Source organism: Balaenoptera borealis (assembly GCF_965194805.1).
Source record: "Balaenoptera borealis genome assembly, chromosome: 2".
Taxonomy (NCBI): Eukaryota; Metazoa; Chordata; class Mammalia; order Artiodactyla; family Balaenopteridae; genus Balaenoptera; species Balaenoptera borealis.
Window position 1 is genome coordinate 178497014 of NC_138867.1, and position 26548 is coordinate 178523561.

Genomic DNA, 26548 nt, shown 5'->3' on the forward strand with positions numbered 1-26548 from the left:
TTGGCTGGCCCAGATCTAGGGACCACTGTGGGCTGGGTCAGGTGTGCATCAGAGATAAGGGGTGAAGTTGTGGGTTGAAGGTCGGGCTCAGGTCTGGGTCACTGGTCAGGGGTTGGGATCAGCAATGGTTCCACCTTGGGAGCAGGAGCTGAAGGGCAGGATGACGGAGCTGTTGCCCCTGAGCTCGGTCCTGGAGCAGTACAAGGCAGACATGAGGACCATTGTGCGCCTGCGGGAGGAGGTGAGGAATCTCTCCGGCAGCCTCGCAGCCATCCAGGAGGAGATGGGCGCCTACGGATATGAGGACCTGCAGCAGCGGGTGATGGCACTGGAGGCCCGGCTCCACGCCTGTGCCCAGAAGCTGGGTATGCCTTGCTGCTTGATCTTGACCCCTGGCCTCCACACCCAACCCCCAAACCCTCTGTGTGCCCAGGACATGGTTTTGACCTCTAACTTTGACCCTTGACCTCCCTACTCAAGGCCAAAAATAGACCCAGAAGCTGGAAATGCTCCTGACCCTACACTTTCAGTCCCTCACCCCCAACCTAACTCCACCTTGGGACCAGATTTCTGGATCCTTCCTCAGCCCTGTTCCCAGCTCTTCAGTTTGCTCACACTGCCTCATCCTTGCCCTGCCTCCCTTGCGCTCTTCCCATCCTCCGCTCTCATCCCCCCCTGTTCCTGCCTCCCAGGCTGTGGGAAGCTGACGGGGGTCAGTAACCCCATCACCGTTCGGGCCATGGGGTCCCGCTTCGGCTCCTGGATGACTGACACGATGGCCCCCAGTGCGGATAGCCGGGTGAGTGACTGTGCCCACGCCAGGGGTCAGAACCTATACTGGGGAGGAGACATAGCCTGTGGCTGGCCCTAGGTGCCAAGCGATTCCACATCGATGATTATCTTGTAGGGCGGAGTGTCCTAGGGTCTCCAGGGCCCTTGGACCTCCCCCTGACTGTCTAGCGACCACCAAGTGACCAAGAACTTTCCAGCCCTGTGAATCCATAAGTCAGCTGACCTCCAATGACTGTATAGAGACTAATGCTTATTAGTACTAATGACCAGCTCCCAGTGACCACTGAGCTCAAAATAACCACCAGTGACCAGTGCCTTCCCAAGGACTAGGACCTACCAGCACCACTCAGTGACCTTTAAACTTCCGGTGGCCACCATGGTCACAATTGCCTATCACCTCTGATCCACAGGAACCATCTATGAACTGCCTAGTGACTATCCTAGTGACGGATGTTGGTCACTGGGCAGCCACTGAGTGTCACAGATTAGAGGCAGCAAATAGCCACTGCCCCACTGTGATCACTGGTCTCCCAGACATCCTGGTGGTTCAACCAAGGGGTTAAGAGCTTAGGTTTGGGGGAAATTCCCTGGTGGTCCAGTGGTTAGGATTGGTGCTTCCACTGCTGGGCCATGGGTTCAGTCCCTGGTCGGGGAACTAAGATCCTGCAAGCCACGAGACACCAAAAAAAAAAAAAAAGAAATCAGATTTGGAGTTATATCCCGCTTCCACCAATTCTTAGCTGGGAAACTTGGGCAGGTTCCTTAATGTCTCTGAGCCTCAATTTTCCTTATCTTCAAAACGGTTATGATAACATCAGCGTTACAGTTTTTAGGATGCTTTGCCCAATAACCAGCACGAGTAAGGGCACTCACAAATGCTAATACCATGGTGACAGCGAAAGATGTTGACGGAGAGGATGCTGCGTTCATGCCGGTCACCTCGTGGTTACAGGAACTACCCACGGGCAATGGATGCACGTGACCTCTTACCGCCCAAGGGCAGCCTAATGACCAGTAGCCATCCCATATCCAATGACCAGTGCACTCCTAGGCCCAGTGAGTCACCGGGGACTGCAATTTCCCCGATTCTTGGGGATCAAGCACTGTCCTCTGAGTGTCTGAGACCAATAGCACTCCCTGACCAAATGATCCCAGTCACTGGGAGGTCATGAAAGGTCACTGGACATCCCATGACTGAGTAATGACCACTTAGTGACTGTTGATCCCTAGTGACCATATGATTCCTGAGTGGCTGCTGGGACCTTTGGGTCATCGGTGGTGGTCCACCAGTGACCAGCAGCTCTCTTGCAGGTCTGGTACATGGATGGCTATTACAAGGGCCGGCGGGTCCTGGAGTTCCACACTCTGGGAGACTTCATCAAAGGCCAGAACTTTATCCAGCACCTGCTGCCCCAGCCGTGGGCAGGCACGGGCCACGTGGTGTACAACGGCTCCCTGTTCTACAACAAGTACCAGAGCAACGTGGTGGTCAAGTACCACTTCCGCTCGCGTTCTGTGCTGGTGCAGAGGAGTCTCCCTGGGGCCGGCTACAATAACACCTTCCCCTACTCCTGGGGTGGCTTCTCAGACATGGACTTCATGGTGGATGAGAGCGGGCTCTGGGCCGTGTACACCACCAACCAGAATGCAGGCAACATCGTGGTCAGCCGGCTGGACCCGCACACCCTCGAGGTCGTGCGGTCCTGGGACACCGGCTACCCCAAGCGCAGCGCCGGCGAGGCCTTCATGATCTGTGGCGTGCTCTACGTGACCAACTCCCACCTGGCCGGGGCCAAGGTCTACTTCGCCTACTTCACCAACACGTCCAGCTATGAGTACACAGACGTGCCCTTCCACAACCAGTACTCCCACATCTCCATGCTGGATTACAACCCCCGCGAACGGGCCCTCTACACCTGGAACAATGGCCACCAGGTGCTCTACAATGTCACCCTCTTCCACGTCATCAGCACCGCTGGGGGCCCCTAGGGGCCGCCATCGCTCACGCAGCCACGCGAGGGCCACGGGAGCCCTTTCTCCTCCGCCTGTGTCCCTCCAAGTTTATCTTTCTGTCTCTGTCCTGCTCTCTCTCTCTCTCTCTCTCCCTCCCTCTCCCCTCCTGTACTGTTTTTTCTCTCTCCACCTTTGCGCCCAGCTTTCATTCTCCGCTTCTGTATTTCTGTCAGTGCGTTTTCTCAGTATTGTCTCTTCTTTACTGATCTCTGATTTTGATACTTCGCTCTTTCTTTTTATTGAGGCCTCTATCTTTTGATCGATCTGACTCTCCAGCTCTCTATCTCTGCCTGTCTCTCTTCCCTCCCTCCCTTCCCTCTTCGCGTCCCACCCCCTCCTCCTCCTCCTCCTCCTCCTCCTCCTCGCTCCACGTCCCCGCCTCCCGACCCGAGGAGTTGAGTGCACGGATGCTTCTTTTTTTATTTACACTTTTTCTTTCCGGGTTGCTGGAATAAACGGGACCTTTGACATTTGATGCTTCAGCTGCTGTGTGTGTCTGGAAGGGGCAGAAGAGGCAAGGGGGAGGGTGAGCCTGGAGGCCCATCCCAGCTGGGTCCCCTTGTCCCAGGCCACAAGCTTTGTGAACAGGGGCAGGTAAGCCCAGCCCGGGGGGTGGGTGGGCGAGGGCCATGGCAGGGCGAGCCCTTTGGGAAGACAGGCGAGGATACCCAATCCAAAGTTGTTTCAATTGATCCAAACAACATGATCCAAATAACCAAGAACTCTATCACAACGATGAAGACTGGCCTCAAATGAATATTCTTTGTCCTGTTTTTTTTTTTTTTTCACTCACTGATCACACAGGTGAATCATTGACCCACCTGGCAACTTTTAAAATGGGTTTTTTTTAACAATCTGGCTGCTTTTAAGAATATGGGTATGAGAGGGTAGCACACAGAATTTTTCCTTTTTCTTCTCTTTTTGCTTTGTAACATCAAAATCATTTTGTATGAGTTGCACCTGTTCTGAGTTAGCTGATAAAAAAAGATAGCAAGTCTGAAAGCGCATGGGGCCCTTCTGCTGGACACACCCAGGCCCCGTGCCTGGGCTTGGGCAGGGATAGTCCCTGACGTGGGGACCAACATGGGGACCGGAGCTCCTGGAGGGGAAGGACGGGCAAAGCTAGCAAGTATCAGAGATAGGAAGGGAAGGGGTGTGTGAGCGCGTGGGGAAAAGACTGAAGTAAGCACAGGCCAAGTCCTCAGGAACCTCGGCAGTGTGACTACGGTGGGGTGGGAGGGGGTCACAGAAGGGGAAAAACAAAATGAAGGCTTTATTTTAACCAGATCTTTGGTAGCCTGGGTGACACACTGCAAGGAGACGGGGGAGACAGTCGCCTCTGAAGCTGTGGCTGGGAACAAAGGTAGTGCTGACCACTCCCCACCCCCGCGTTGGCCCCAACACATGCCCCCCCCCGAAATCTCCAGCAGAAACATTGCGCAAACAGCCCCACCGGCCCAGACAACCACCCCGCCCACCCCCGCTGAGGCCACGGAGGCCAAACTTGCTCCTCTGGGAGGAACCCTCCCTCCCTGTCTCCCCGTCTCTAATTAATGGCCTGATTAAATCATCTCCGCTCCGTGCTGGCATCTCCCGGAACTCGGGACGCTGGGGCCGCATTGCCGATGAAACCAATGAATAATAAATGCAACTGCCTAATGCACTCATTTAAAACCAATTTTTAAAGAAATCTTCAAGAAATGCAATTAATTTCCATTTAAATTAACAAGTTCGACATTGAAGAGAATCGATTCCTGGATAAGCACCTTGAGAGGCACTTCGCTCTGTACCTGCTTTTAAAAAACAAACACACACACACACAAAAAAACAACAAACAAACACACAAACAAAAAACAGGCACAGGGCGGGGGCACCTAGAACATCTGCACCCCAACCCTCCAATCTGTATTGGGCATCAGACAGATGCCCACAGGCGCCCCTTCTCTCTTTCTCACACACACACACACACACACAGATGCCCACAGGTGCCCCTTCTCTTTCACACACACACAAACACACACACACACAGAGGCAGGCCCAGCCCTCCTTATACTTTTGGGTTGGTGGCTTTTGTTCCAACCAAGGTTGGGAAGGAGTAATAACCCCCTGCCCCTGGACCCAGGCGAGGGTTGCGTGTCATCTGCGTGTGTCCTAGGCTGCCTACTGCTTACCCTGACTTCCCCTTTTGTGGATGTGTATCTGGCTACATCGGGGAAGCTTTGTAGCCCATCCCGTGGCAGTACCCATGTTACCCCGAGTGGAAGCAACTGGCTCTAGCCCTGCTCTGTGGCCACAGAAGCCTGAGCTGGTGAAAACGGCAAAAGAGTGGACACCAGCCCCCTGGGTAGAGTTTGGGCCGGGAGGTGCCAGACCAGTGACAAAGACTATACTCTCACCATGCTGAAGGCCTGGGATTTAGGGCCTCACTTCTGGGCAGGAGGGGTGTGGAGCAGGTGACAGAAGCCACAGCTCCTGAATCATGCATGCTGAGTGGGCTCTGGGGGCATGTTTACCAAAGAGCAATGTTCTTTTGTGTTGGGTTTTGGCCGCTGCACAGCTAGACAAAGGGAGAGGGAGGTCCGTGGAGGCAGGTGGTCACGTCCAGATGGGGGGACCCCCGGGTCACACAGGACAGACACACACCTAAGGCCAACTAGTCACATGGGCACATGCAGGCTTGGGCGCACACACACACACACACACACGGATGCCCAAAGTGACAGGGAGTGACACAGAGAAAATTTCCCTGGGACTTCCTTGGTGGTCCATTGGTTGGGACTCTGTGCTTCCACTGCAGGGGGCACAGGTTCGATCCCTGGTCAGGGACCTAAGATCCCCCAAACTGTGCGGCTTGGCCAAAAGAAAAGGAAAATTTCCCTGCCAGCCCCACACAGGAAAATGCACACACACACACACACACACACCCCGCACCCTCCCTTCCCCGGCAGCATCTCAGATGCCTGGGACCCCAGGGAGACCTTCCCCGGGCCTTTGGTGCCGAGAGCGAGGCACAGGCCCATCCTCAGGTGGTGCCGTGGAGCAGGACCCTGAAAACCCTTCCGCCCCCAAGTGCTCGTTTCCGATCCTTCCCAGAGGCTCCTTTGGACCTGGAGGGGTGCAATGGCTCCCCCGACACCGCAGAACGGTTGGCGCAGACGGCAGGGTTGCTGCCTGCCTTGTGGCCTCCACGGGTGGTGGCAGAGGATTCTGCCTGGAGGCGCAGCCGCCCAGCCGGCTCTCCCCAGCCCTCCGGAGCTGAGAGGAAATTCATTAAACCTTCCTAATGACAAACGCTCTGGCAGGCGGCAGGCAGAGAGCGATGGCTTCAGAAGCTGGCCAGATGGGAGCCGGCCCAGGTGGCTGCTTGAGACTCGGGCTTTTATCAGAGACTCGGCTTCGGCGGGGACGGGGGGCGGGGGGCAGGGTGTTCCCTGGCGTCAGGCCAGGCAGGGCTTTATTTTCCTCAGGTGCCCAAGCCCCGCTAGCCGGCCACCCGCCCCCGCCCCGGGCTGGTCCCCGTGAAGTAGGCGGGCAGACCAGGCCTAACCGCCTCTCAGCAGCTCCGCAAACCTCCTGACCGACCTGAGCCCCCAGCCCAGGCCCTGGCCCCAGGGCAGCTACGAGGAGGTGATGGACAAGAGGTGGGCCGCACCCCAGCCCCCCACCTGAAGAGGAGGAAGAGTACCCGCCCCCGGACCCCATGTGCCACAGGATTCCCTCTGCTCCACGACAGCCCCTCCCCCAGACGGCGGGGCAGGACCCCTGCTCTCAGAGGCGCCTGGCAGGGCCCCCCCACCAGGCTGGCCCCCTGCTGCCATGGTAACAGCGTCTGCAGAGGCCGCAGGACCCAAGCACAATCTGCCAGAGCGCTCGTGGTGACAGGGAAGCAGGCCTCAGGGTGCTGGGCGTAGCTCATTCTAACTCAAGTGGCCCGCGTGCGTGGAGGGAGTTGGTGGGAGGGGGGCGGCGAGAGCACCCAGGGCACGGGGGCTTCAATCTGGCTCCCCGAGGATGCCCTGCTCCACCCGACCTGCTGAATCCAGAGCTGGGGGGTCAGGGCCCTCGTGTGCCAGGACGTTCTTGAACACCCAGGTGTGAGGGCCGCTGGCGCTGAGCACGGCTCCACGTCCCCGAGAGCCCGGCTGCTGCTAGGATACCCCCAAGCCCAGCAAGAGGAGCGGCTCCTCCGCGAGGAGAGGCGGCCTGGACACCTGGACGCCGGGGATGGTGGGGGATGATCGCTCCCCCAACCGCGCCCCACTCACCTCCGCAGGGAGGAAATGAGAGACAGGGACAGCAGAACAGTGGTTCCAGGTTTAATCGAGGCTGGGGACGGGGCTGCACTGCTGCTTAGAGAGGGCCCCCAAGCAGCAGCAGCCTGGGCCCCAGGCGGAGCATTTGCTTTTTGCAACTGAATACAGGCAGGTGGCAACACCAGAAACAACTCAAGGCCCTCCTGCCCCCGTCCTGGACCTGGAGGGACACAGGGGGCGGCTCAGCTAACCAGGCCTTCTCTTTGGGACAGGTCACCCCCAGCCCTTGGATCTGGAAGTCCTGTGAGCCTCTCCACCCTGCGCCCTTCTGAAGTCAATTCCTAAAGGGGAGGGGAGTCTGGCAGGGAGCCCCCGGTGGTGAAGAGCCCCCCTCCCAGCCATTTTGGGATCAATAAATACTGTGTGACACGAGCAGGGAGGGGAACGCACTGGTCAGCGGCAGCAGGGAGCGGCGCGTGCGCACCCAGCCACCCTCTCCCGCACCCAGCCCGGGCGGGCGGGGGGCGTGCGTGGCAGGCCTGGGCCGTCCACACCCCTCACTCCGTGCGCAGGATGATGTGGATGCCAGAATCCGTGAACACGGGCCCGCTCATCTCCCCTGCCCGCAGTGCAAAGGAGGCGTCTTCAAATGGCTTCTGCATCTGACCTGGGGAAGGAAGCATGAGGGATGGCAGGTGGGGGGTCAAGACCCGGGCTGCAGGCCAGGACCAGGCAGGGCGGGCAGATGGGGCTCCCACCTGCACCCCCGGGCACTCATTTGGACTCATCCGTCACGTGGTTTATGGCCCGGTCACAGCGGCGAGTGGGGCCCAGCTGAGGGCGGCAGGGCAATTAGCGAGGCCCCGGGAAGGCTGAGGACAGCGTGAGGGATGAGGGCAGAGCTGCGGTCTCTGCCGTGCACGTAAAGACGCGTTCTAGGCATGAACTGGTCTCCCTGCGCCGGTCCCCAGCCCCTGCCACACTGTCTGTCTCCCCTGCCTCCTGGGGTGGGCAGGCGGTCCACAGACCCTTGCTGGCTCCCCGACACCCCTCGCCCCGTCCTGGGCCCCTCCCTGATGCTCTGTAGGGATGGAGTGGGAAGGAGGCGGAGGCCTGGCTCCCTCCGCTCCTCCCTTTTCCGCAGCCCCAGCTGGAGAGGCCTGAACTCGGGGTTGCTGATCTGACCCCCTCCTCCCCTCACCCCTGGTTTCCCCACCCACGAGGGCGGGGCAGGGGATGCTGGGGGACATGCCCTGGGGCTCTAAGGGGCCCCAGCCTTACACCTCCAACAGGAGGAGAGGAAAATGGCAGCAAGTACCCACCTTGGGGGGTCCGTGATGGGGACAACTGAGCAGAGAGACACACGGATGGACTCCCCACCCCAAAAGAGAATGTCACTGGGGAGAAGGCTCTGCGGCCACCACCCCCAGCAGGGCGGCCTCTGAAGCCTGAGGGAGGGACTTTGCTGCCACCTGGTGGACTCCAAAGGCCCATGCGGCAGGCGTTACCCCTCCCGATCTCTAGGTGGTGGGCGGGCGTTGGTGGGTCAGAGGGTCCTGCCGGGGTTTGGTGGTGCCCGTTCCTCGCGCACCTCTGCTGAAGGCACCCAGGTCTCCCCTGGCCTTGGCGGAGCTGCAGTCGCTGAACTGTGAGGCCAGAGATTCAAAGTCCTCTTCTCCCGACTTAATCTTCTGGATGTAGCCTGCGAGGGGGACACACAGGGAGACCTCCCCGTCAGGGCTGGGGCGGGGCAGAGGGCTCCAGGGAGGGCGGCACTCCACTCAGAAAGCGCCTTTCACGTGCATGCACACCGTGACCCTGTGGTGACCGCAACAGCCAGCTGGCCTCACGTTCCATCCCTATACCGCCCGCTCTGTCACTCCCCACCCGACACACACTCAGCAACATACAACGAACAGAGCATGGCCTCTTCCTACCCTCACACATACTCTGAGAGAAAATCTACCCCCCAGGCCCTGTTGGGGAGGACAGCAGAAGACAGGACAGAAGTTAAAAAGCGACACTGGGACCCAGGGGTTCCCCAAAAGCCCCAGGGCAGTGGTGGAAGCCCCAGTGGAAAGTTTTCTACAGGCTTCTAGGAGAAAGGCAGGAGGCCAGGGCACCAGCCCAACTCTGCCACAGGAGACGGCTGGGTCCTCAGCCCATGGGCCTCAGTTGTCTCATCTGTTCAAAGTGTGAGGAAGGCCAGGGCCGCTTACTGGGGCTTTGTGGAGACCTAGCGGCGGCCTAGCTAGGGCTCAGGAAGGGACACGCGTCATTCCCACAGACTGCGCCCCAGAGACAGCAGGGTGTGCTGGTAGCGCACCAGATTCACCCTCTGTGCAGCCCAAAGTGTCCCCATTGGGTACCAATTCTCCCCGGAGGGACAGGGAGGCCGGGCTGATGGGAGGGCAGGAAAAGGATGACTGAGGGGCAGGGCTCCCAGCAGAGGGCGCCAGGGGGCAGCACCGAGCAGCTGTGTGACTCTCACAGACCCTGCGTGTGTGGGGTAGGGAAGGGCCGCCACCCACCCTCCTGAGTCCAGGCAGGAGCCCTTGGAGCGAGAACCCATCCTGTCCTCCCCAGACCACCACCGGACAGCCCCTTGCCTCGAGCCAGGCCTACACGGCTTCCCTGACAGCCACTCTCCTGGGGGGCATTATCCCTGAGGCCCCTGGGGGGACCTGGGACCATGCACCCCCCCCCAGCTTAGCGATGGGACACCAGCCCACGCTGGATGTGAGGGGTACCCCGTCACACCCACTGGTGGGTTTCTGAACTCCATGGTGACACCTCTAGCCGTTGCTCCTGTCTGACCTAAACGAGGCTGTGACACGCCTGGTACCTGTCTGAGCACCGCAGGGACACTGCGGATTAATCTACCTGGTGCTCTGAGGCCCAGACACGCAGCCAGGCCATCTGCCTAATGCTCGGCTGGTGCAAACCTCCCCTCGGCCCATGGGCCGCCGACTCCCGTCCGACCTCAATGTCACTGTTATCCATCTATCTCCCTGGAACGACGGTGACAGCACACCTATCACTCCCGGCCCACCCCCGTCTCACTGCATGTCACAGCAGCAACTGCGTGTCCCGGTATCTGACCTGCTCGGCTGCTTCCACGGCTGTCCCGGTAGCCCCTGCCTCCCCCGTGTCCCTGTCACTCTCACCCTGTCCTGACCGTCCCTTTGCTTCTGAGCCTCAACTGTCAGTCACTGCCAGCAGGCCACAGTGACCCGCAGCACAGCGCCCAGCACAGACAGACACCTTGACAAATGGCACTTGCTGTCACCGTTCTGTCCCCCCTTCCACGTGGGCTGTGCCAGCCGGTGACGAGGCTGCCCCTACTTCTCTTTGACCTGCGCACCCCGGTCCTCCTCGCCTGCACCTCGCAGTCTGCGCCGGCCGTCACCGTGATGCGCTGCCTGGTCAGGCAGGCTCTCCGTCGGATGCGCCACAAGCCCCACCCTCTGTGGACGGCTCGCATGCTGCAGCGGCTTCTGCCGTAATGCTCTGCTGTGCTCCCGACGCCGCCCTGGGGCTGCCAGGTAGGCGGTCCTCCTGTGCCAGACGCATTCATGGGTGACTGCGATCTGAACCGGATGTCACTAGGATACCCTGCCTCTACCTCCTCCTCTCCCTGGATTCTGGTTGTGTCCTCAGCCTCACCCGGGCGGCACCAAGATATCTCCTCTCTCTTCTGTCTGGACCTCAGTAACAGCGGCCAGGGGATCCTGAGTGCACAGTGCCCCCCAGTGCACCTGCCCGCCTCCAGGTACCGTGGGGGGCGCTGCTGCACACGCCCAGCACTTGGGGAGTCGGGCCCAGCCCTGAGCCCGGTACAAGCACCCCCCTGCTGCATCCTCCAGCAGCTGGAGCTGTGGGCACAGTGGCAGGGAACCCCCGAGACTAGGCGGCCTGGCCAAGGCGCGCACACAGTGTATGTGTGCAAGCAACAGCAGCCTAAAGACTGAATAAAAGCCAAGCTTTTGCCCCCCCATAGTTTTTTGTTTGTTTGTTTTTTTGGGGTTTTTTTTTTTGGCCAGCCACATGGCTTGTGGGATCTTAGTTCACTAGGCCCTCGGCAGTGAAAGCGGAGTCCTAACCACTGGAATGCCAAAGAATTCCCGTGTCCCCCATAGTTCATAGCACCCAAATCTTCCTCTGACCAGCCAACTCTCTCAGAAAATATTCTGCTTGGATGGGAACCTGAAATGATTTTGTTTAAAGAAACAACGCTTCCTTCCTGAGCTTCCCTTTCAAAAGCTGACCTTCAGGGGTCTGGCCACAAGTCAAGATGCAAGGCTACATTCAGAACCCCCTGTGTCCCCTCAGCTCAGTCTTACACGCCCCATGGTGTCCTGCCCGGTCTTGCCCCCCCCCACACACCCCCACCTCTCAGCCTTTGCTTAAACTTTGTTTAATCGTCTCTTCCCACCCGAAGCTCATCTGCTGTCCTCTGGTCTCACCCAGGAGTCTCCCAAGGCCCCACTAGGCGAGATGCCTCCCTGGGCCCTGCATTTACCCCTTTCCTGTTTGTGCGTCTGTTGCCGCCTCATACGGAGAGGAGAGGGACCAGGTCGGCCTTGCTCACTGCTGTGTCCCCAGCTCCCCGTGCTGTGCACTGAACAGGTGTTCACTAATGTTGAAGGAATTCGTGAATAAATGAGACAGAAACAGGCCACGGGGAAGGAGAGAGAGGGATCCACCACTGGGCTCTGTAGACGGAAATGCTGGAATCTCATGCCTTTTTTCTATGAACCTCAGGCTCAAATGCTGCAGAGGAGGCAAGAAAGGAAGTGCAAACCAGACACCCCGGACTGTTCCCAGCAATGCCCTGCCTCACCCGACCAGCAACACCCCCTACCCAGACAGCGTCCATCTAACCCTCACCCAACGGGGCAGCTGAGGCAGAGCAGGGTGGCTTGTGGACCCCAACTACTGTGTTCGGATGCCAACTCTACCGATCCTGAGCTCTGTGACCCTGGTACGTGACTTCGTCTCTTGGAGCTTCACTTGCCTGGTCTGTAAAATGGGCTAATTATCAGCTCTGACCTTGGAGGGCTGCTGTGAAGGGTAAAGGAATTACTGCCAGAACAGTGCCTGGTGCAGAGTGAGCCCCTGACAATTACTAGCTGTCAGTCCATAAATAATACGGGTTGAATGTTTATGTCCCTCCAGAATTCATATATTGAAGCCCTAACCCTCCAATGTGACAGTTACATGTAGGGGGACTGCTGCTCACATCAGGGCCTCCCTGGGACCCTCAGGCCCTGGGCATGTGGGGATGGAGGGATGGGAGTAGGCAGGGAGGGCTTCTCCATGGCCTGGCTTCCTTACACAAGGACACTGGCCATGACAGGCAGCTGGTCCCCAGATCCCTGACAAGCCTGTGGCCGCAGCCCAGCAGCTGCAGAGGGGCCAGCACTGGGAAAAGGAGCCTCAGCAGAAAATGTGGACACACTGCCGGCAGCCTGTCCCCTCGGGGCAACCGGGGAGCACAGGACCTAAAAGCGAACTGATGGACCCAGGCTGCCGGCTGCAGAGTGTGCCGCCCAAATCCTGATCTCTATCACGTGGAACAAGCCCATGACAAGAACAGGGGAGGGGGGAACAACATCCACTTTCACAAAAGAGAAAACCAAGCCCAGGCGCCCAAAGCTTGCTGATGTGGCACACGAGTGTCTGGTTACCGAGCGCACCATGGCCCGGGCCATCTCACTGCACCCTCGTCAGGACCCCCGAGGGGGCCTGCCTCAGCCCCATCTCAGGACACTGAATAAAACCACGGGCCAAGGTCACTGGAGGGTCTGCACACTAAACCCACCAGGCCTCCCGCGTCCTGGCCCAGAGCTCCACCCATGGGCCATGGGGAAGCAGCAGGGAGCTCTTGGTAGGCGGAAGCCTTGTCCAGACCATGGTCCCCAGCACACACTCCTAAATGACTGGGGTCGAGGCTCTGCTGTGTAGAGAGCAAGCGGCCGGCACTGAGCCCACTGCTCTGCTGAGCGTTCAGCTGCTGGCTGTGGCCCCTGGACCTTCACGGCCACCCGGTCCCCATCCTACAGATGAGGCAACTGAGGCTCTGAGAGTAAAGACACTTGCTGGAAGCTACGCCGCTGGCACCGAGATCCATCTCTGTGTGACTCCAGGGCTGGGCCACACTGGTTCTGACCTTACCCCACCCCTGCCCCTCTAATCCATCACCCCGTCCTCCCGATTCTGCCTCCTAAATCTCTCTAGAATCTACTCTACCTGCTTCCTACCTGCCCCAAGTTCAAGTCACAGTGTTTCTAGTTGCGATTCCTCCCACAGCTTCCACCAGGCCCTCTGGCACAGGCAGGCATGTCGGACCCCTGCTAACACTCCCGAGTGTGCACTGACTTAAGGCCAGGCCCCAGGGCCCAGCTGCTTACTGGGCACACCCCCAGACACCCCTTCCCAAGACCCAGGCTGACCTCAGCACCCCCAGGCTCCCACTGCAGTGTGAGCTCCACCAGACACATCCCCGTCCATCCTAGAGCTGGGTTGGGGGGCACCCTCACCTGCCACCCACAGGCAGTCCCCAGGGCCCAACAGCTTTCCTTCCACGTGATGCTCAGACATCCCCATGTCCACCTGCCGTCTCTGGCCAGGACTGTCGCAAGGGCTTCTGTCTCTGGCCTGCTGCTCTGCGGAATCCAGGTCCTCTCACGGTTGCCTTGCCAACGTCTCTTCCTCAGACCCTCAGACTTAGTGAGTCCCTCCCCAGACTGTGCCTCTTCCCAATCCCCTCAACCAGTGATGGCGCCTCCAGCTGCTCAGTCTCCAAGTGCCCATCACCCCTTGCTCAGTCTCATGTGGTTCGGAAGCCTCAGAACAGGGACCCCTCTAGGAGCTAGGAGGACCCAAGAGGTCATCTCGTGATTCCTCTGGGTTTCCTGCCACGTCCTCTTCCCCTGGGGCCGCCAGACCCCGCTCATTGCTCACAGCTCACCGCTGGTCCAGCCAGCCTGGGCCCTGGGCCTTCTGGCTTTCTTGGCCTGTCACCCTCCAGCCACACGGCTCTCTCCTAAAAGCCAGCGCCACAGGGCCCCCCTCCCAGTCACACGTGGCCATGTGTTTCCTGCTGTCTCTGGGAAAGGACCCGAACTCTTGGCCTCACTCTGGGCCGTCCTCCACCTGGCTGGGACCTGCCCTTGAGGGGTCTCATCCCTCTTCAGTCCCCTCCACGGCCTCCCCCCGAGTCCTACCTACAGCCGAGCCACAGGCCTTCATTTCTGCCGCTTCCTCTGCCAGGGATCCTTCTTGCTTCCTCCTGATCCAGGAGACCAGGCTGCGGGCGCTGCCGTGGGCCAGGCTTTGTGTTGGGTGGCAGGAATACAGTGGGGAAAGAGACAGATCCAGTCCCTGCCCTCATGGAGTCCAGGAGGTGAGCTCTTTGAATCTGCCTTCAAGATTCTGTGCAAGAACTTGGCTCTGCTCTACAAGGCTGGGAGGTAGGAGGCTAAGAGGTGCCATTTAGCAGGTGCCAGACACTATATGGGGGATGTAGGTGTAGGTGTAGCTCAGGAGGTGAGCTTTTTGAATCTGCCTTCAAGATTCTGTGCAAGAACTTGGCTCTGCTCTACAAGGCTGGGAGGTAGGAGGCTAAGAGGTGCCATTTAGCAGGTGCCAGACACTGTATGGGGGGTGTAGGTGTGTTTAAGTAATATCCCACGGGCCAGGGACTTCCCTGGTGGCGCAGTGGTTAAGAATCCACCTGCCAATGCAGGGGACACGGGTTTGATCCCTGGTCTGGGAAGATCCCCACGTGCCGCAGAGCAACTAAGCCCGTGTACCACAACTACTGAGCCCGTGTACCACAACTACTGAGCCCGTGTGCCACAACTACTGAAGCCCACGCACCTAGAGCCCGTGCTCCACAACAAGAGAAGCCACCACAATGAGAAGCCCGCGCACCGCAAGGAAGAGTAGCCTCCGCTCGCTGCAACTAGAGAAAGCCCGCGTGCAGCAATGAAGACCCAACGCAACCAGAAATAAATAACTAACTAAAAAAAAAAAAAAAAAAAATCCCACCGGCCAAGTACCGGACCAGTGATGTCATAGCAAAACAACAGCCAATATGGACTGATTATGCCAGGGCTGTGCTAATAACACCCATCATAATAGCCACCAGCAATTACAGAACATTTACTAGATGCCAAGGCTGTTATTCATGCTTTACTGCATTAGGTCAGAATCTTCTCAGCTACCCTATGCAGTGGGTCCTATTATCATAACGCTAATTTTACAAGTGAAAAGATTGAGGCTCTGAGATGTTAAGTAACATGCTCAAGGTCACACAGCCAGGACCTGGCAGAGCTGGATGGGCACTCAGGCTATTTGGGCATGGGAGAGAGATGGGTTATGTGGGGTTGGAGGGCCCGGGAGGGGTCTGGGATCTCTGGTGAGAGAGGCTGAGTGGATGATGAAACCATACGTGTGATCCAGACCAGCACTGTCCAACAGAACTTCCTGCAAGGATGGAAACATTCTCTATCTGTGCTGTCCGAGATGGCAGCCACTAGCCACATATGGCTACTGAACAGTGTGGCCAGTGTGACTGAGGACCCAATCTTTAATATGACTTAAATTTAATTAATTTAAATGGAAATAACCACATGTAGGTGGTGGTGGCCACACTGGACAGCTCTAGACCAGGGTGCTGCGAACTATGTCCCACGGGTCAAATCCTGCTGTTTTTGTAAATAAAGTTTTATTGGCACACAGCCACGCCCATCTGTTTACATGTCATCTATAGCTGCTATGGAGTTACCAAGCAGAGCTGACAGAGACTGTATGGTCCACAAAACCTAAAATATTTACCATCTGGCCTTTTCAGAAAAAGTTTGCCTACCGACTGCTGCTCTAGACTGTGGAGGAAACACAGAACAGAACGAGGAACAGCCTTCTCCTTCAGGGCAGAATTAATTCACCGATTCTACCTTTCCAACCTCCCTCCTGACCCATCCATACATGTGCCCCAGGACCCTGCTTGATGATACTACTATCAAGGATAGCTCCCACTGAACGAGGACCCACTGTGTGCCACGCACTTTCTCATCTCACTGAGTTTTCACGATGGCCCTTGGAGGCAGGTATATGATGCCCATTTTACAGAGGTGAAAACTGAGTCTCAAGGAAGTGATGTGAATGCCCCAAAGTCAAGGAGCTTATAGTGGCATGGCTACCGTCTGATCCCAGGTCTGCCAGCCCCAAGGTTGGGTCCTCCCCACCTACCCTGGCTCACCCTCAAATACCAGCTGGAGAGGAAAAGGAGAGGCAGCCGTGAGAGGCAGGCTCGTGTCATGTACAGGCACTTCCAGGTCTGTCAAGGCCACAGCTGACAGCTGAGCAAGGTGGGGTAGAGGGTCTGGCATGATTTCTACAAGCCCAGTCTGGCCCCTGGGGAGAGGGACCTGCCCCCGCCCCAGACCCTGTCTCCACCTGTGCTCACCATTGATCAGCTCCAGAGCCTCCTCCTTGGTCCGGGTGATCTTCTCCTGCCGCCAGGACGAGGGCCGCCGTGACTGGCTGTGCTTGACCAGCAGGTGTGAGCAGCGGACCCTGGCAGGCTCCCCTTGTCCATTTTTGCCGCCGCCAGTGCTATTGCCACTCGGCCGCTCCCACTGGCTGGCGTTAGTGATGTGATTGAAGTAGTACACCCGGCCTGGAAGAGGGGGGAGTGGAATTCAGCTGCGACCTGCTCAAAGGACACCACCGTGAGGCCGTGATAAGGGACTGGCCAATGAGATGCCTCCATTCAGCCAGCCCACTGCTGTCCACCAGTGCCACCAGGCCTTAGGGAGCTAACATACTAGGTGGGGGCAGACAGACACCAAACAAGCAATAAGACCACGTTATAACTTCAGTCATTCATAACTTCAAGGGGGAAAATAACCCCAGGTGAGGAAGAAAGGTTCCAAGCGTGCACTCAGCAGCCAGACCGCTTGTTCAAATCTGCCACTCTGCCACTCACTCACTGTATGATCAACCTTCCCTGGGCCTCGGTTTTCTCACCTGTAAAATGGAGATAACAGCAATACCTGCCTGAAGGGTTGCTGTAAGGGCTGTATGAGTTCATATCTGTAACGTGCTTAGGATAGCACCTGGCACACATTAGGAGTGTGGTAGCAACTATTATGTCCATTTTATAGACCACAAAACTAAGCAACATTTCCTGGGTGTTTACTCTGCTCCAGGCACATATGGGGGAGGCAGGAACTGTACCCATGTGCGTCAGACACAAAAGCTCTGCTCTTTTCCCCTACCCAGGGTACTCTGCTGCAGAACTGGGGGCCAGCATTACTGGGGCCAGATGTTACCCAGAGACTAAGGAGCATGGAGTGAGGGCCGCAAACAAGAAGCTTAAAGTAGGACCCAGTAGAGATAGGGTGTCATTCCAGGGGCGGAGAGTTTGCCTGGGTTACGTGGAGGACTTGTGCCCACCATTGTGAAGGGCTGGATGTCACCCATGGGGAACACTGTTAGGGTTGAACTGGGAAGAAATGGAGGGAGTGGGGGCCCAGAATTGGGCAGAGAGCATCAGCTTTATGCTGCAGGTCACAGCCACAGGCCAGGGCTGCAGCAGGGTGGGTGACAGCTGAGCCACTGACTGCCTATAAAACCTTGGCAATGGGCTCCATCTCCCTGAACCTCAGTTTTCTCACCTGAAAAGTGGGGGTGAGGTGAGAGAATAAGGACATCAAACCTCATGGGGTTAATGTGGAGAGCTGATGATGATGTATGCAAAGTGCTCACCAGAGCTCCTGACGTTCAATAAATCGGAATTCTTACTGCGACTGTGATTACTGTGAGCTCTGGTCCGGCGGAGTGAAACACTGGACCTCAGTGTATCTCAGTGGTTTGCAGTAACAAGGGCAGGGGGCTGTGGAGTCAGACTGACTGGATTCTAACCCAGCCCCCACCCCCTGAAATGAATGACCTTGAGCGAGTTCCTTCAGTTTTCTGGCCTCAGTTTCCTGACCTGCAAAATGGGAGTAATAACTACCTACCTTCCAGAATTGCAGCCATTCAGAGAAAGAAAACACCTAAAACGCTTGGCACAATGCTTGGCACTGAGATAAACGTGCCCTATTATTGACATTATTATTGGGGGAAAAACCTTAAATCGGGTCCCGGAGCACGGGGGGATGTTCTCAGGCAAAATACCACCGGGCGGATATCGCAAACTCAGAATTAGGTATGGATGGCAGCAGGCATGTTAGCAGTAGGAGGTTGTGGACCCGAGGCCGAGCAACCCTGGGGCCCCGCCCTGAGCATGGGGTTGGGGTGTCCTCCCCCAGGGGTGCCCCCTGGGCCCAGCGGGGTGCAAAGACCTTCTCCCCGGACGTCAAGTGCATTAGGCCGAACGAAAGGTGTCAGTCAGATCGGCAGGGCCAGGGACATCCCTGAGGGAGTGCGGAGGGATCATCGTCCCCCTACCACCCCGACAGTGCGAGGGGCCTCTCCGGCCCCGCCCCTTGCCTCAGTTTCCTCAGGGTTCCCCACTTCTCAGGCTCGCAGCCCTCACGGGGTGAGCCGGGCCGTCACCCTGGGACTACGCGGAGGAGCCAAGACCCCACGGCAATCGAGCGGCGGCGCCGCGCCCAAGGGGCGAGCTCGAGCCCTGCTTCCGCGGGCCCTCGCGGCCCCGCCCCAGCCCCGACCCCTACGGCACCTGAGCTGCGGCTCATGCGCTTCTCCCAGCCGGGCGGCAGCTTCTCCTCGTCCGCCATCTTCCCTCCTGCCGCAGAGCCCGCTCCGCCTCCGCCGCACCGCCTCTGCCACCCGCGCCTGCCCACCGCTGCTGCCGATTGGCTGGGCCCGCCCCGCACCGGGGTCTGGCGACGACACTCATTGGGCACCCCAACTGTCCGGACGGGCTCTCTGGCTTCCTATTGAGCAGAAGCGGGGGTGGGCGGGACCTCCCACGGTTTTACCTGGGCCCCGCCCCCGGTCGGCCTCACCCAGGCCCCGCCCTCCTCCTTTCCTCGGCCCCTAAGTGGTGGGAAAGGGACACGAGCCCTCCTTGTCAACGCCCTTTGCCGAGCTTCAAAGAAGTCCTCACCTCTCCTTTGCGTCCTTCGCCGCAGAGCTCATCCGATTGGCTACTGCAGCAGCAATTCCCGCCTTCCTAAGCCGTACCCGGAGGGCCGCAGCTCCCCATGCGGAAGTGTCTGGTTTGTGCGGAGGTAACTGCACCAGGGAAGGTTCTTGGCAGAGGCTGCGCTGCCTTTGCTGTTGCCATAGCAACGCAGTTACCTTGGTGATGAACAGCTAGGAACCCCGAAGCCTAAATTTGGCTCCTCCATTCTCCCTCTTCCCACCTGTTTCCTCCAGATGTCCAAAGCTAGCCCACCTCCTTTTAATTTTTTGTGCAAGTCTCTTTCCCTATGCTACTGACCCAAACACCTTACACTTCCGTTGGAGTCTACTTTACTTCACCTATTCCCTCCCAGTCTGGCTTCTGCCTCCGTCCTGGGTGACCAGTGGGTGTTGGCATTGCCATTCAGATGGGACAACATGGGAGGCGCGGGTGGGAGGATGATGAGCTCAGTTTGAGTCAATTTATTTTTTTAATTTATTTTTTATTTAAGTATAGTTGAATGAGTCAATTTAAAATTAAGTCTGTGGCACTCGTGGGACACTGGGGAGGTGGTTGGAGACCTAGGGCTAGAGATAGACATGGGAGTCAAGACACCAACAGGGAAGAGTTCAACTACAGTTCATCTATAGCATAGACCCTTACATAACCGTTAAAAAGAATGAGGTGCAATGACATGAAACACAGGGAAACATGTCTATGACAAATTATAGAGGCAGGATGGGGGTTGAAGGTTAACAGCACTCAGGAGCCAGATTGCTTTGGGTTCAAAGCCTGGCTCTACCATTTGCTATGACCTTGAACAAATTACTTAACTTCTGCACTTCAGCTTCTCCATCTGCAAAATGAGGGTAAGAAAAATACATATCTCATAAATACCTTTGATGTAAAGATTAAATGAGTTAATCTATATAAAGCACTCAAAAACAATGTCTGGTCCATAGCAAGGATATGTGTTGCTGGGTGAAAAAAAAAGCAAGTCACAGTACAGTGTAGCAATTATAGTATGTATGAAAGCATAACAAAATGAAAAAAAAAATCAACAAAAATTAATTATGTGTATTATTAGAGTATGTATAATTATCTCAATTGTGTAAAAACTATAGCTTTATATCACAGAAAATTTCTGGATTTATTCAAATATGTTAATGAGTAACACTGGTGATTCAGGTGAAGGAAGAGATGGGAACTTAAGTTCTAATATAACATTTTGATTCTTTTTTACAAGCATATATGAGCACAGTAGTAATAATACTTTTTAAAAGATAATTTTAGACTTAGGGCAGAGCTGCAAAAGTAGTATAGTTTTCTATGTCCTTCACCCAGCCTTCCCTTATATTAGCATCTTACATAATAGAACAGAGGCTCTCAGCTAGGGGTGATTTTGTTCCCCAAGGGACATTTGGCAATGTTTTAAGACATTTTTGATTGTCACAAATGGAGGAAAGGAGATGCTACTCGCATTTAGTGGGTAGAGGCTGCGTATGTTACTGAACATCCTACAATGCACAATTATCCACCCAAAACGTCAACAGTGCCAAAACTGAGAAATTCTGCCACAGAATAATGATCAAAACTAAGAAATCAACATTGGTACAATACTATTAACTAAACTAGACTTTAAAAGAATTTCCCCAGTTTTCCCACTAATATCCTTTGTATGTTCCAGGATCTACATTGTCATGTCTCCTTAGTCTCCTCCAATATATGTCAATTTCTAGGTCTTTCGTTGTCTTTCATGCTCTTGATACTTTTGTAGAGTAGAATGTCTCTCATTCTGATGTTTGGTCATGATGGGGTTTGTCTGGTATTTTCTCATGATTAGATTGAGGTTATGCATTATTGGGAGGGATACCACAGAGATGATATGCCCTTCTCAGTGCATCATACTGGGTGATCAATGATGTTGCAATGTATTACTGGTAGTATTAGGGTTTCAACTGCTGCATAACAAATTACCCCACAATTTAGTGGATTAACATTTGCCATCTCAGTTTCCAGTACAGTTTAGCTGGTGTCAGCAAGGGCGTCTGTGGTCTTATCTGAAGGCTTAACTGGATAGGATCTGCTTCCAAGCTCCCTCATATGGTTGCTAGCACGATTCAGTTGCTAACAGGATACTGGACTGAGGACCACAAGTTCTTCACTGGCTATTGGCTGGGGGCCAGTAAGGCAGCTCACAACCTGGCATCTGGCTTTCATCAATGAGCAAGAGAGCAAGCAAGACAGAAACCAGTCTCTTCACAATCCAATCTCAGAAGTGATATACCATCACTTATGCCATATTCTGTTTGTCAGAAGTTAGATCTACCCTATACTCAAGAGGAGGGGATCACACAAGGGTATGACTGCATGAGATCATTAGGGGCCATCTTAGAAGCTGCCTCTCACAGTTGTGATGTTTTTGATCACTTGGTTAGGGCAGTATCTGAACTATTTTCCCCTTTGTAATGAATAACTACTTTTGGGAGAGATACTTTTGAGACTGTGCAAATACCCTACTTCTGCTTAAACTTTTGCCCACCAATTTTAGCATCTATTAGTGCATCTTGCCTACAGCAATTGTTACTACGGTGATGCAAGGGTGGGTGATTTCTTATTTCTCTCTTTCCTTCTACAACTAATTGAAATCCTTTTGTAATGAAGACTTGTCCCTTCTCGCCCACTCATTTACATATTCAGTTATTTATTTATACGAGCATGGGCTCAAGGATATTTAATTCTTTGGGTTATAATCCAATACTATCGTTATTTTGTTGCTCAAGTTGTTCCAAATTTGGCCACTGAGAGCTTTTTCACAGGTTGGCCTCTGTGCCCTTTCAACGTGCTTCCATCCTTTTTATTTGAGTACTTCTTACCTTCTGGTACACAAATTTTGGGGGTTTGTTTTTTAAGCAAACAGGTAAAGAGGATACTGACCTATAAGAGCAGGAAAATACAGGCTCAGCTTGTATTTTCCCTGCCCTAGCTCTGGAATCAATTACTTCTCCTCCCCCCCCACCCCCACCCCAAATTACTTCTCCCAGAAGCCCTGGTTCCTTTTATTGGAGAATATTATTTAGAAACCAAGATCTGGCTGCTGGGTGTGCTCACTAATACTGGGGTGTCACAGCTTCTGGTCCCTCTAAGTGGGTAAAGGAAATATATGTACATATGCACATGTCTGTATTTCTACATGTGTCTGTAAACATATTAAACAAAAACCATGAGTCCACACTGATAACTCCCAAGTCTAATCCAGCCCCACAGGGTTCATTCTACCCACCCCCTTCCACTGTACCCTCTCCTGGTTTTATTTGTAACTTCTTTCTCCAGCAGCAAGAAAACTGGCTCTAATTATATACAATATATTATCCAACCCTGTGTGTGTATACATGTACAAAACTAGTTTCAGATTTGCTAAATCATACCACTGTGAGGAACATAGTTACCAACTAAAGTACAGTGTTTGTGTATAATTCTTTTTTCTTTATCCTTACAGTATTAAATCAAATTACTTTTTCAAGGTTATTTAGGTCAGCTCCTTTCTCCCCTAACCCCTTTGGTGGGGTCATGTGATTCATTTGTAATACAGGCAGATTTATTTGACAGCCTGCATTCCATCTTTCTCCCTATATCCTCGTTGGCAAATGCTGAGTCCTGCATCCACCACTACAGTTCCAGACATAGCAGTTCCATCACCACAGAAATCCCTGCATACTGCCCTTCTATGTAAAAAAAAAAAAAAAAGCAAACAAAAATCAATAAAAATACTAATTAAAAAGAATGAAACGGATAATTTATATAGAAAGAAGAAAAGTAAAGCATAAAAAAGCAAACCGCTGAATGGTATGCAAATATTACAGAATATATAATTATTCCAATTGTATAAAAACTATAGGTTGTATTTCAGAAAATTTCTGGATTCACTCAAATGTTAATTATTGCCACTGTCGGTGGGGATATTATAAAAATAAGAAACAATTTTTAACAAAACATTTGAATTTTTTTTACAAGCAGTTATTGGCACAGTCTTTTTAAAAATAAAACTGAAGTTTATATAAATGCATTGATAAAGGTCTGACCTCAGGAGAGAGAATGGGGCCAGGAGTGGGGTCTTACTTTTAGCCTGTACTTTTCTATGCTGATTTGAAAACAAGGACTCACCTTGTCAAGGTTGTCATGAAATTAAAAAAAAAATTGTTTTTTTTTAACTTTTGGGTTTTATTTATTTATTTATGGCTGTGTTGGGTCTTCGTTTCTGTGCGAGGGCTTTCTCTAGTTGCAGCAAGTGGGGGCCACTCTTCATCGCGGTGCGCGGGCCTCTCACTATCGCGGCCTCTCCTGTTGCGGAGCACAGGCTCCAGACGCGCAGGCTCAGTAATTGTGGCTCATGGGCCCAGTTACTCCGCGGCATGTGGGATCTTCCCAGACCAGGGATCGAACCCGTGTCCCCTGCATTGGCAGGCAGATTCTCAACCACTGCGCCACCAGGGAAGCCCGGGGGTTTGTTTTTTAAGCAGACAGGTAAGGAGGATACTGACCTATAAGAGCAGGAAGAGCAGGGGTACCAGAAAACAGAGATTTCTAACTTGTCAGGAGGAAGTGGAGTCCTAGGGACAGGAGGGAAGCCAAGGGAGCAGGTAGGGAGGTGGCCAATGGAGACCGAGGTGAGACCATCACCCCAGGCAGCTGGCAGGTCTGCATCCCAAGAAGCTTGGTGGCAAAAGGCAGGCAGAAGCCTGGGTGGAGCAGTGGGCTAGACTTGAACATGGTTATGTCCTGAGAGGATCAGCCAAGTCAATACACAGAGAGGGGAGAAGGGATGGAGCAAGGGTCTAGGTGAAAACTCTCAAAGCAGCTCCAGAATGTGGCTCTGGGAAAGGACAGGGCCAAGGTTGAGCCCAGGATCTGTGGCCAGGGGAACAGAAATGGAGTGTTTGGGGTCCTGTCTACTCAAACCTGAGGGAAGAAGGCAGGAGACGGCTAATAATGCCAGGCATCCTGCTGTTTTAACTCCATTATCTCATCATTATCTCATGGAAATGTGACTGTCATCATGGTTCCCCTTTTTAGAGGAAGAAACTGAGGATCAGAGAGGCTGACTCCTCCAAATTCCACTGCTAATGATCAAAATTCAAACCCAGTTGGTCTGACTCTTGAGGCTGGGTTCTTCTTGTAGCCTATGCCACACTGTTTCACTCTGTCCACAAGGATTTCATAAGTGCTAAGAACTGTGGCTGCTTAATCATGCTTTATCTCGTCTCCACTTCACGACACAGCACTGAAATAAACACTGTCGGTTCCAGTTTGGATAAGGAAATGAAGGTTAAGGGAGATTAAGTAACTTGCCCAGGGTCACAGTTGGTGGCAGAGCTGGGATTCCACCCATAGTCTCTCTGAATCTAAACCTGTATTCCTAACTACTACATCTACTGTCGTTACCCAGATGACAATAATTAGGTCTATTAGGATGACAGTAATCCCAGGATTATTGTTGGTCTATAATCCCAGGATTATTGTTGGTCTATTAGGTCTATTAGGATGACAATAATCCCAGGATCTCTTGACCTTCAGAGACACACGGCTAGCCCCAGAGCTCTGGTCTTCCATTCTGGCTCCCTCATTGATCCAATCTTGAACTCTTATTGAGCAGCTGGGTACTGAGAATATAGTGACGACCAAATGCCAACCCTCCCCTCAAGAGATAGCCCTCACTCAAAGATGACAACAGTGAAGCAACCTCTAAGTCTTTATTAACATGAGTTTTCAAAAACAAGCATCCATATTAGTGTGGGGGGCGAGGGTGGGGGAAGAGGGAAGGACAGGTAGAAGGAATTCTGCTCTATTGGTAATAAAGCTCCAGGTTCATCCCATCGTGGATTTCATCTGAAGTACAGGTGTTAAGGGATCCTCACTGTGGGCTCCATCCCCACCCCTCCCATCTGTCACAGCTGGGTCAGGGTGGCCACATTTTAATTTGAAAAGAATCCAAACTTTTAAAAAAGTTCATGTTCCTTTTGCACAACAAACATGCCCGAGTCTCCCTCCACTCTGACCTCCTGTACCCAACTCAAGTGGAGCTCAGTAATAAATACTTTGACTGGAAAGTGTCAAAGTCTTATAAGCCGAGTCAAATCAAAATATTTCACCAACCACCCTCCTCCCCCAACAAAATAATTATATGGCTCCCATTTTCTAAATACTTAGCATGTGCCACATATTAAGTTAAACACATTATGTGCATAATCTCATATAGACTCCAGTACTGAACAAAGAGAACCAAGTCTGGGTATGTAGACCCTTCCTCAAGAAGTCAAAGGATACAGTCCCCCAGAGATACGTGGTCCTTAAAAATCGTGTACCTGCGGGATAAAAACTTTTCAGGAAAAAGCCTAAGGAGGCTCTTCAGCCTGGAGGCAAGCTCAGGAAGTTCTGCCTAAGCAAAGGGCTGGTTGCAGCCCTCCCCCAACCAAAAACTTCTGGCCTGCTCCTGTCCAGCCCCCAGCTCTACCCCTGTACTCACCACTTCTTCAATACGATCTTGTTCCAACGGGTGCCAGTTTGGGCTGCAATCAGCTTCTTAAGGTCCCCTATGGTGTCATCAGTACTGGGCGCAGAGGAATTAAGGAAAATGGAAGGGGGAGATAGAACGCGACGAGGACATTTCCAGGAGTGAATGCACTCTGCCAGGACCCCATTCCCGCCCCCACCCCTGCCCCCGGGTTTAACTAAAATCACCCTACAACATAGACTGAGTTGCCTGCCTCATTCATGTCAAGCACCCTCCGGAAGCCACCGCCTCTCGGCCGCCAGTGGATACTTGCATTTAACGCGGACCTTCTTCCCCAGACGGTCGTTGCAAACAACCTCGATCATCCTGGCTGGAGCTACACAGGGCAGGGATAAAGGCAAAAGAATCAGGACTTCAGGGGTGCCTCAGGCCCCAAGGCACCCGGTTATTGAGACTTAATGTTCACGCCTCCCTCAATCCCCCATATCGGAGTCTTCCTGGGCCCCAAGTCCCGTGTCCCAGGACCTCGGACCCCACGGCGACCGCGGACCCCAGGCAGCCGCGCGCCCCACCCCCCGTCCCGGCCCAGTCCCACTTCAGGTAGCCTGAAGGCCTCGCCTCGCCTCTCGCAGGCGGGCGGATCCTCGACGGCCGGGCCCCATCAACTTTCCCCTACTCCGGACCTCTCCACCTGGCCCCCTCACCTCGAATCTCCCGGAACCAGCAGACGCCACACCAAGCTCGCTCGAATGCAGAGCCCCAGCCAGCGCGGACGCTAAGAACCGGAAGCGGAAGTGCGCAACCGAAAGCTCCTCCCTCCGCTCCTCCCAGTGCCTGTCAACGCCCCGCGGAGTTCGCAGCCCCGGGCAGGAT

The 26548-nt window shown here is 54.4% G+C and overlaps 3 protein-coding genes across 6 annotated transcripts in view; 1 reads left to right on the forward strand and 2 right to left on the reverse strand.

The window, feature by feature from the left end:
* The window catches only part of OLFM2 (olfactomedin 2), a 65372-nt gene extending 62092 nt beyond the window's left edge, over window positions 1–3280 (forward strand). For all 3 annotated transcript variants that reach the window (XM_082380291.1, XM_082380290.1, XM_082380292.1), the window contains 3 exons: window positions 146–365; window positions 693–799; window positions 2104–3280. In XM_082380291.1, the coding sequence (XP_082236417.1) occupies window positions 146–365; window positions 693–799; window positions 2104–2781 (1005 nt within the window). In that variant the 3' untranslated portion in view covers window positions 2782–3280. The remainder of the gene's footprint in view (window positions 1–145; window positions 366–692; window positions 800–2103) is intronic.
* A 3828-nt stretch (window positions 3281–7108) lies between these two features.
* Window positions 7109–18908, reverse strand: PIN1 (peptidylprolyl cis/trans isomerase, NIMA-interacting 1). The gene is made up of 4 exons (XM_082380299.1): window positions 18757–18908; window positions 16534–16746; window positions 8650–8760; window positions 7109–7725 (listed from the first exon to the last, which is right to left on the reverse strand). Exons 1-4 carry the CDS (start codon window positions 18812–18814, stop codon window positions 7616–7618), a joined length of 492 nt encoding a protein of 163 aa, XP_082236425.1. The 5' UTR covers window positions 18815–18908; the 3' UTR covers window positions 7109–7615.
* Window positions 18909–24900: 5992 nt separating this feature from the next.
* Window positions 24901–26491, reverse strand: UBL5 (ubiquitin like 5). Of its 2 annotated transcripts, none has more exons than XM_082380300.1 (5): window positions 26380–26491; window positions 25985–26051; window positions 25688–25771; window positions 25489–25526; window positions 24901–25050 (listed from the first exon to the last, which is right to left on the reverse strand). In XM_082380300.1, the coding sequence occupies exons 2-5, from the start codon at window positions 26038–26040 to the stop codon at window positions 25007–25009; spliced, it is 222 nt and encodes a 73-aa protein (XP_082236426.1). In that variant the 5' UTR covers window positions 26041–26051; window positions 26380–26491; the 3' UTR covers window positions 24901–25006. The 2 variants fall into 2 exon arrangements, with proteins under 2 accessions (XP_082236426.1, XP_082236427.1); XM_082380301.1 differs by having other exon boundaries at window positions 26299–26466.
* Between the last annotated feature and the right edge of the window lie 57 nt (window positions 26492–26548).

Coding starts and splice junctions, on each gene's coding strand:
- UBL5 (XM_082380300.1), bottom strand. CDS start 26,040: ATGATCGAGGTTGTTTGCAACGACCGTCTGGGGAAGAAGGTCCGCGTT. Junction 25,772..25,984: donor AAGGTCCGCGTTAAATGCAA/GTATCCACTGGC, acceptor CTCTGCGCCCAG/TACTGATGACACCATAGGGG. Junction 25,527..25,687: donor AAGATCGTATTGAAGAAGTG/GTGAGTACAGGG, acceptor TTTATCCCGCAG/GTACACGATTTTTAAGGACC.
- PIN1 (XM_082380299.1), bottom strand. CDS start 18,814: ATGGCGGACGAGGAGAAGCTGCCGCCCGGCTGGGAGAAGCGCATGAGC. Junction 16,747..18,756: donor GCGCATGAGCCGCAGCTCAG/GTGCCGTAGGGG, acceptor CCCCTCTTCCAG/GCCGGGTGTACTACTTCAAT. Junction 7,726..8,649: donor CCTGGGTGCCTTCAGCAGAG/GTGCGCGAGGAA, acceptor TTCCTTCCCCAG/GTCAGATGCAGAAGCCATTT.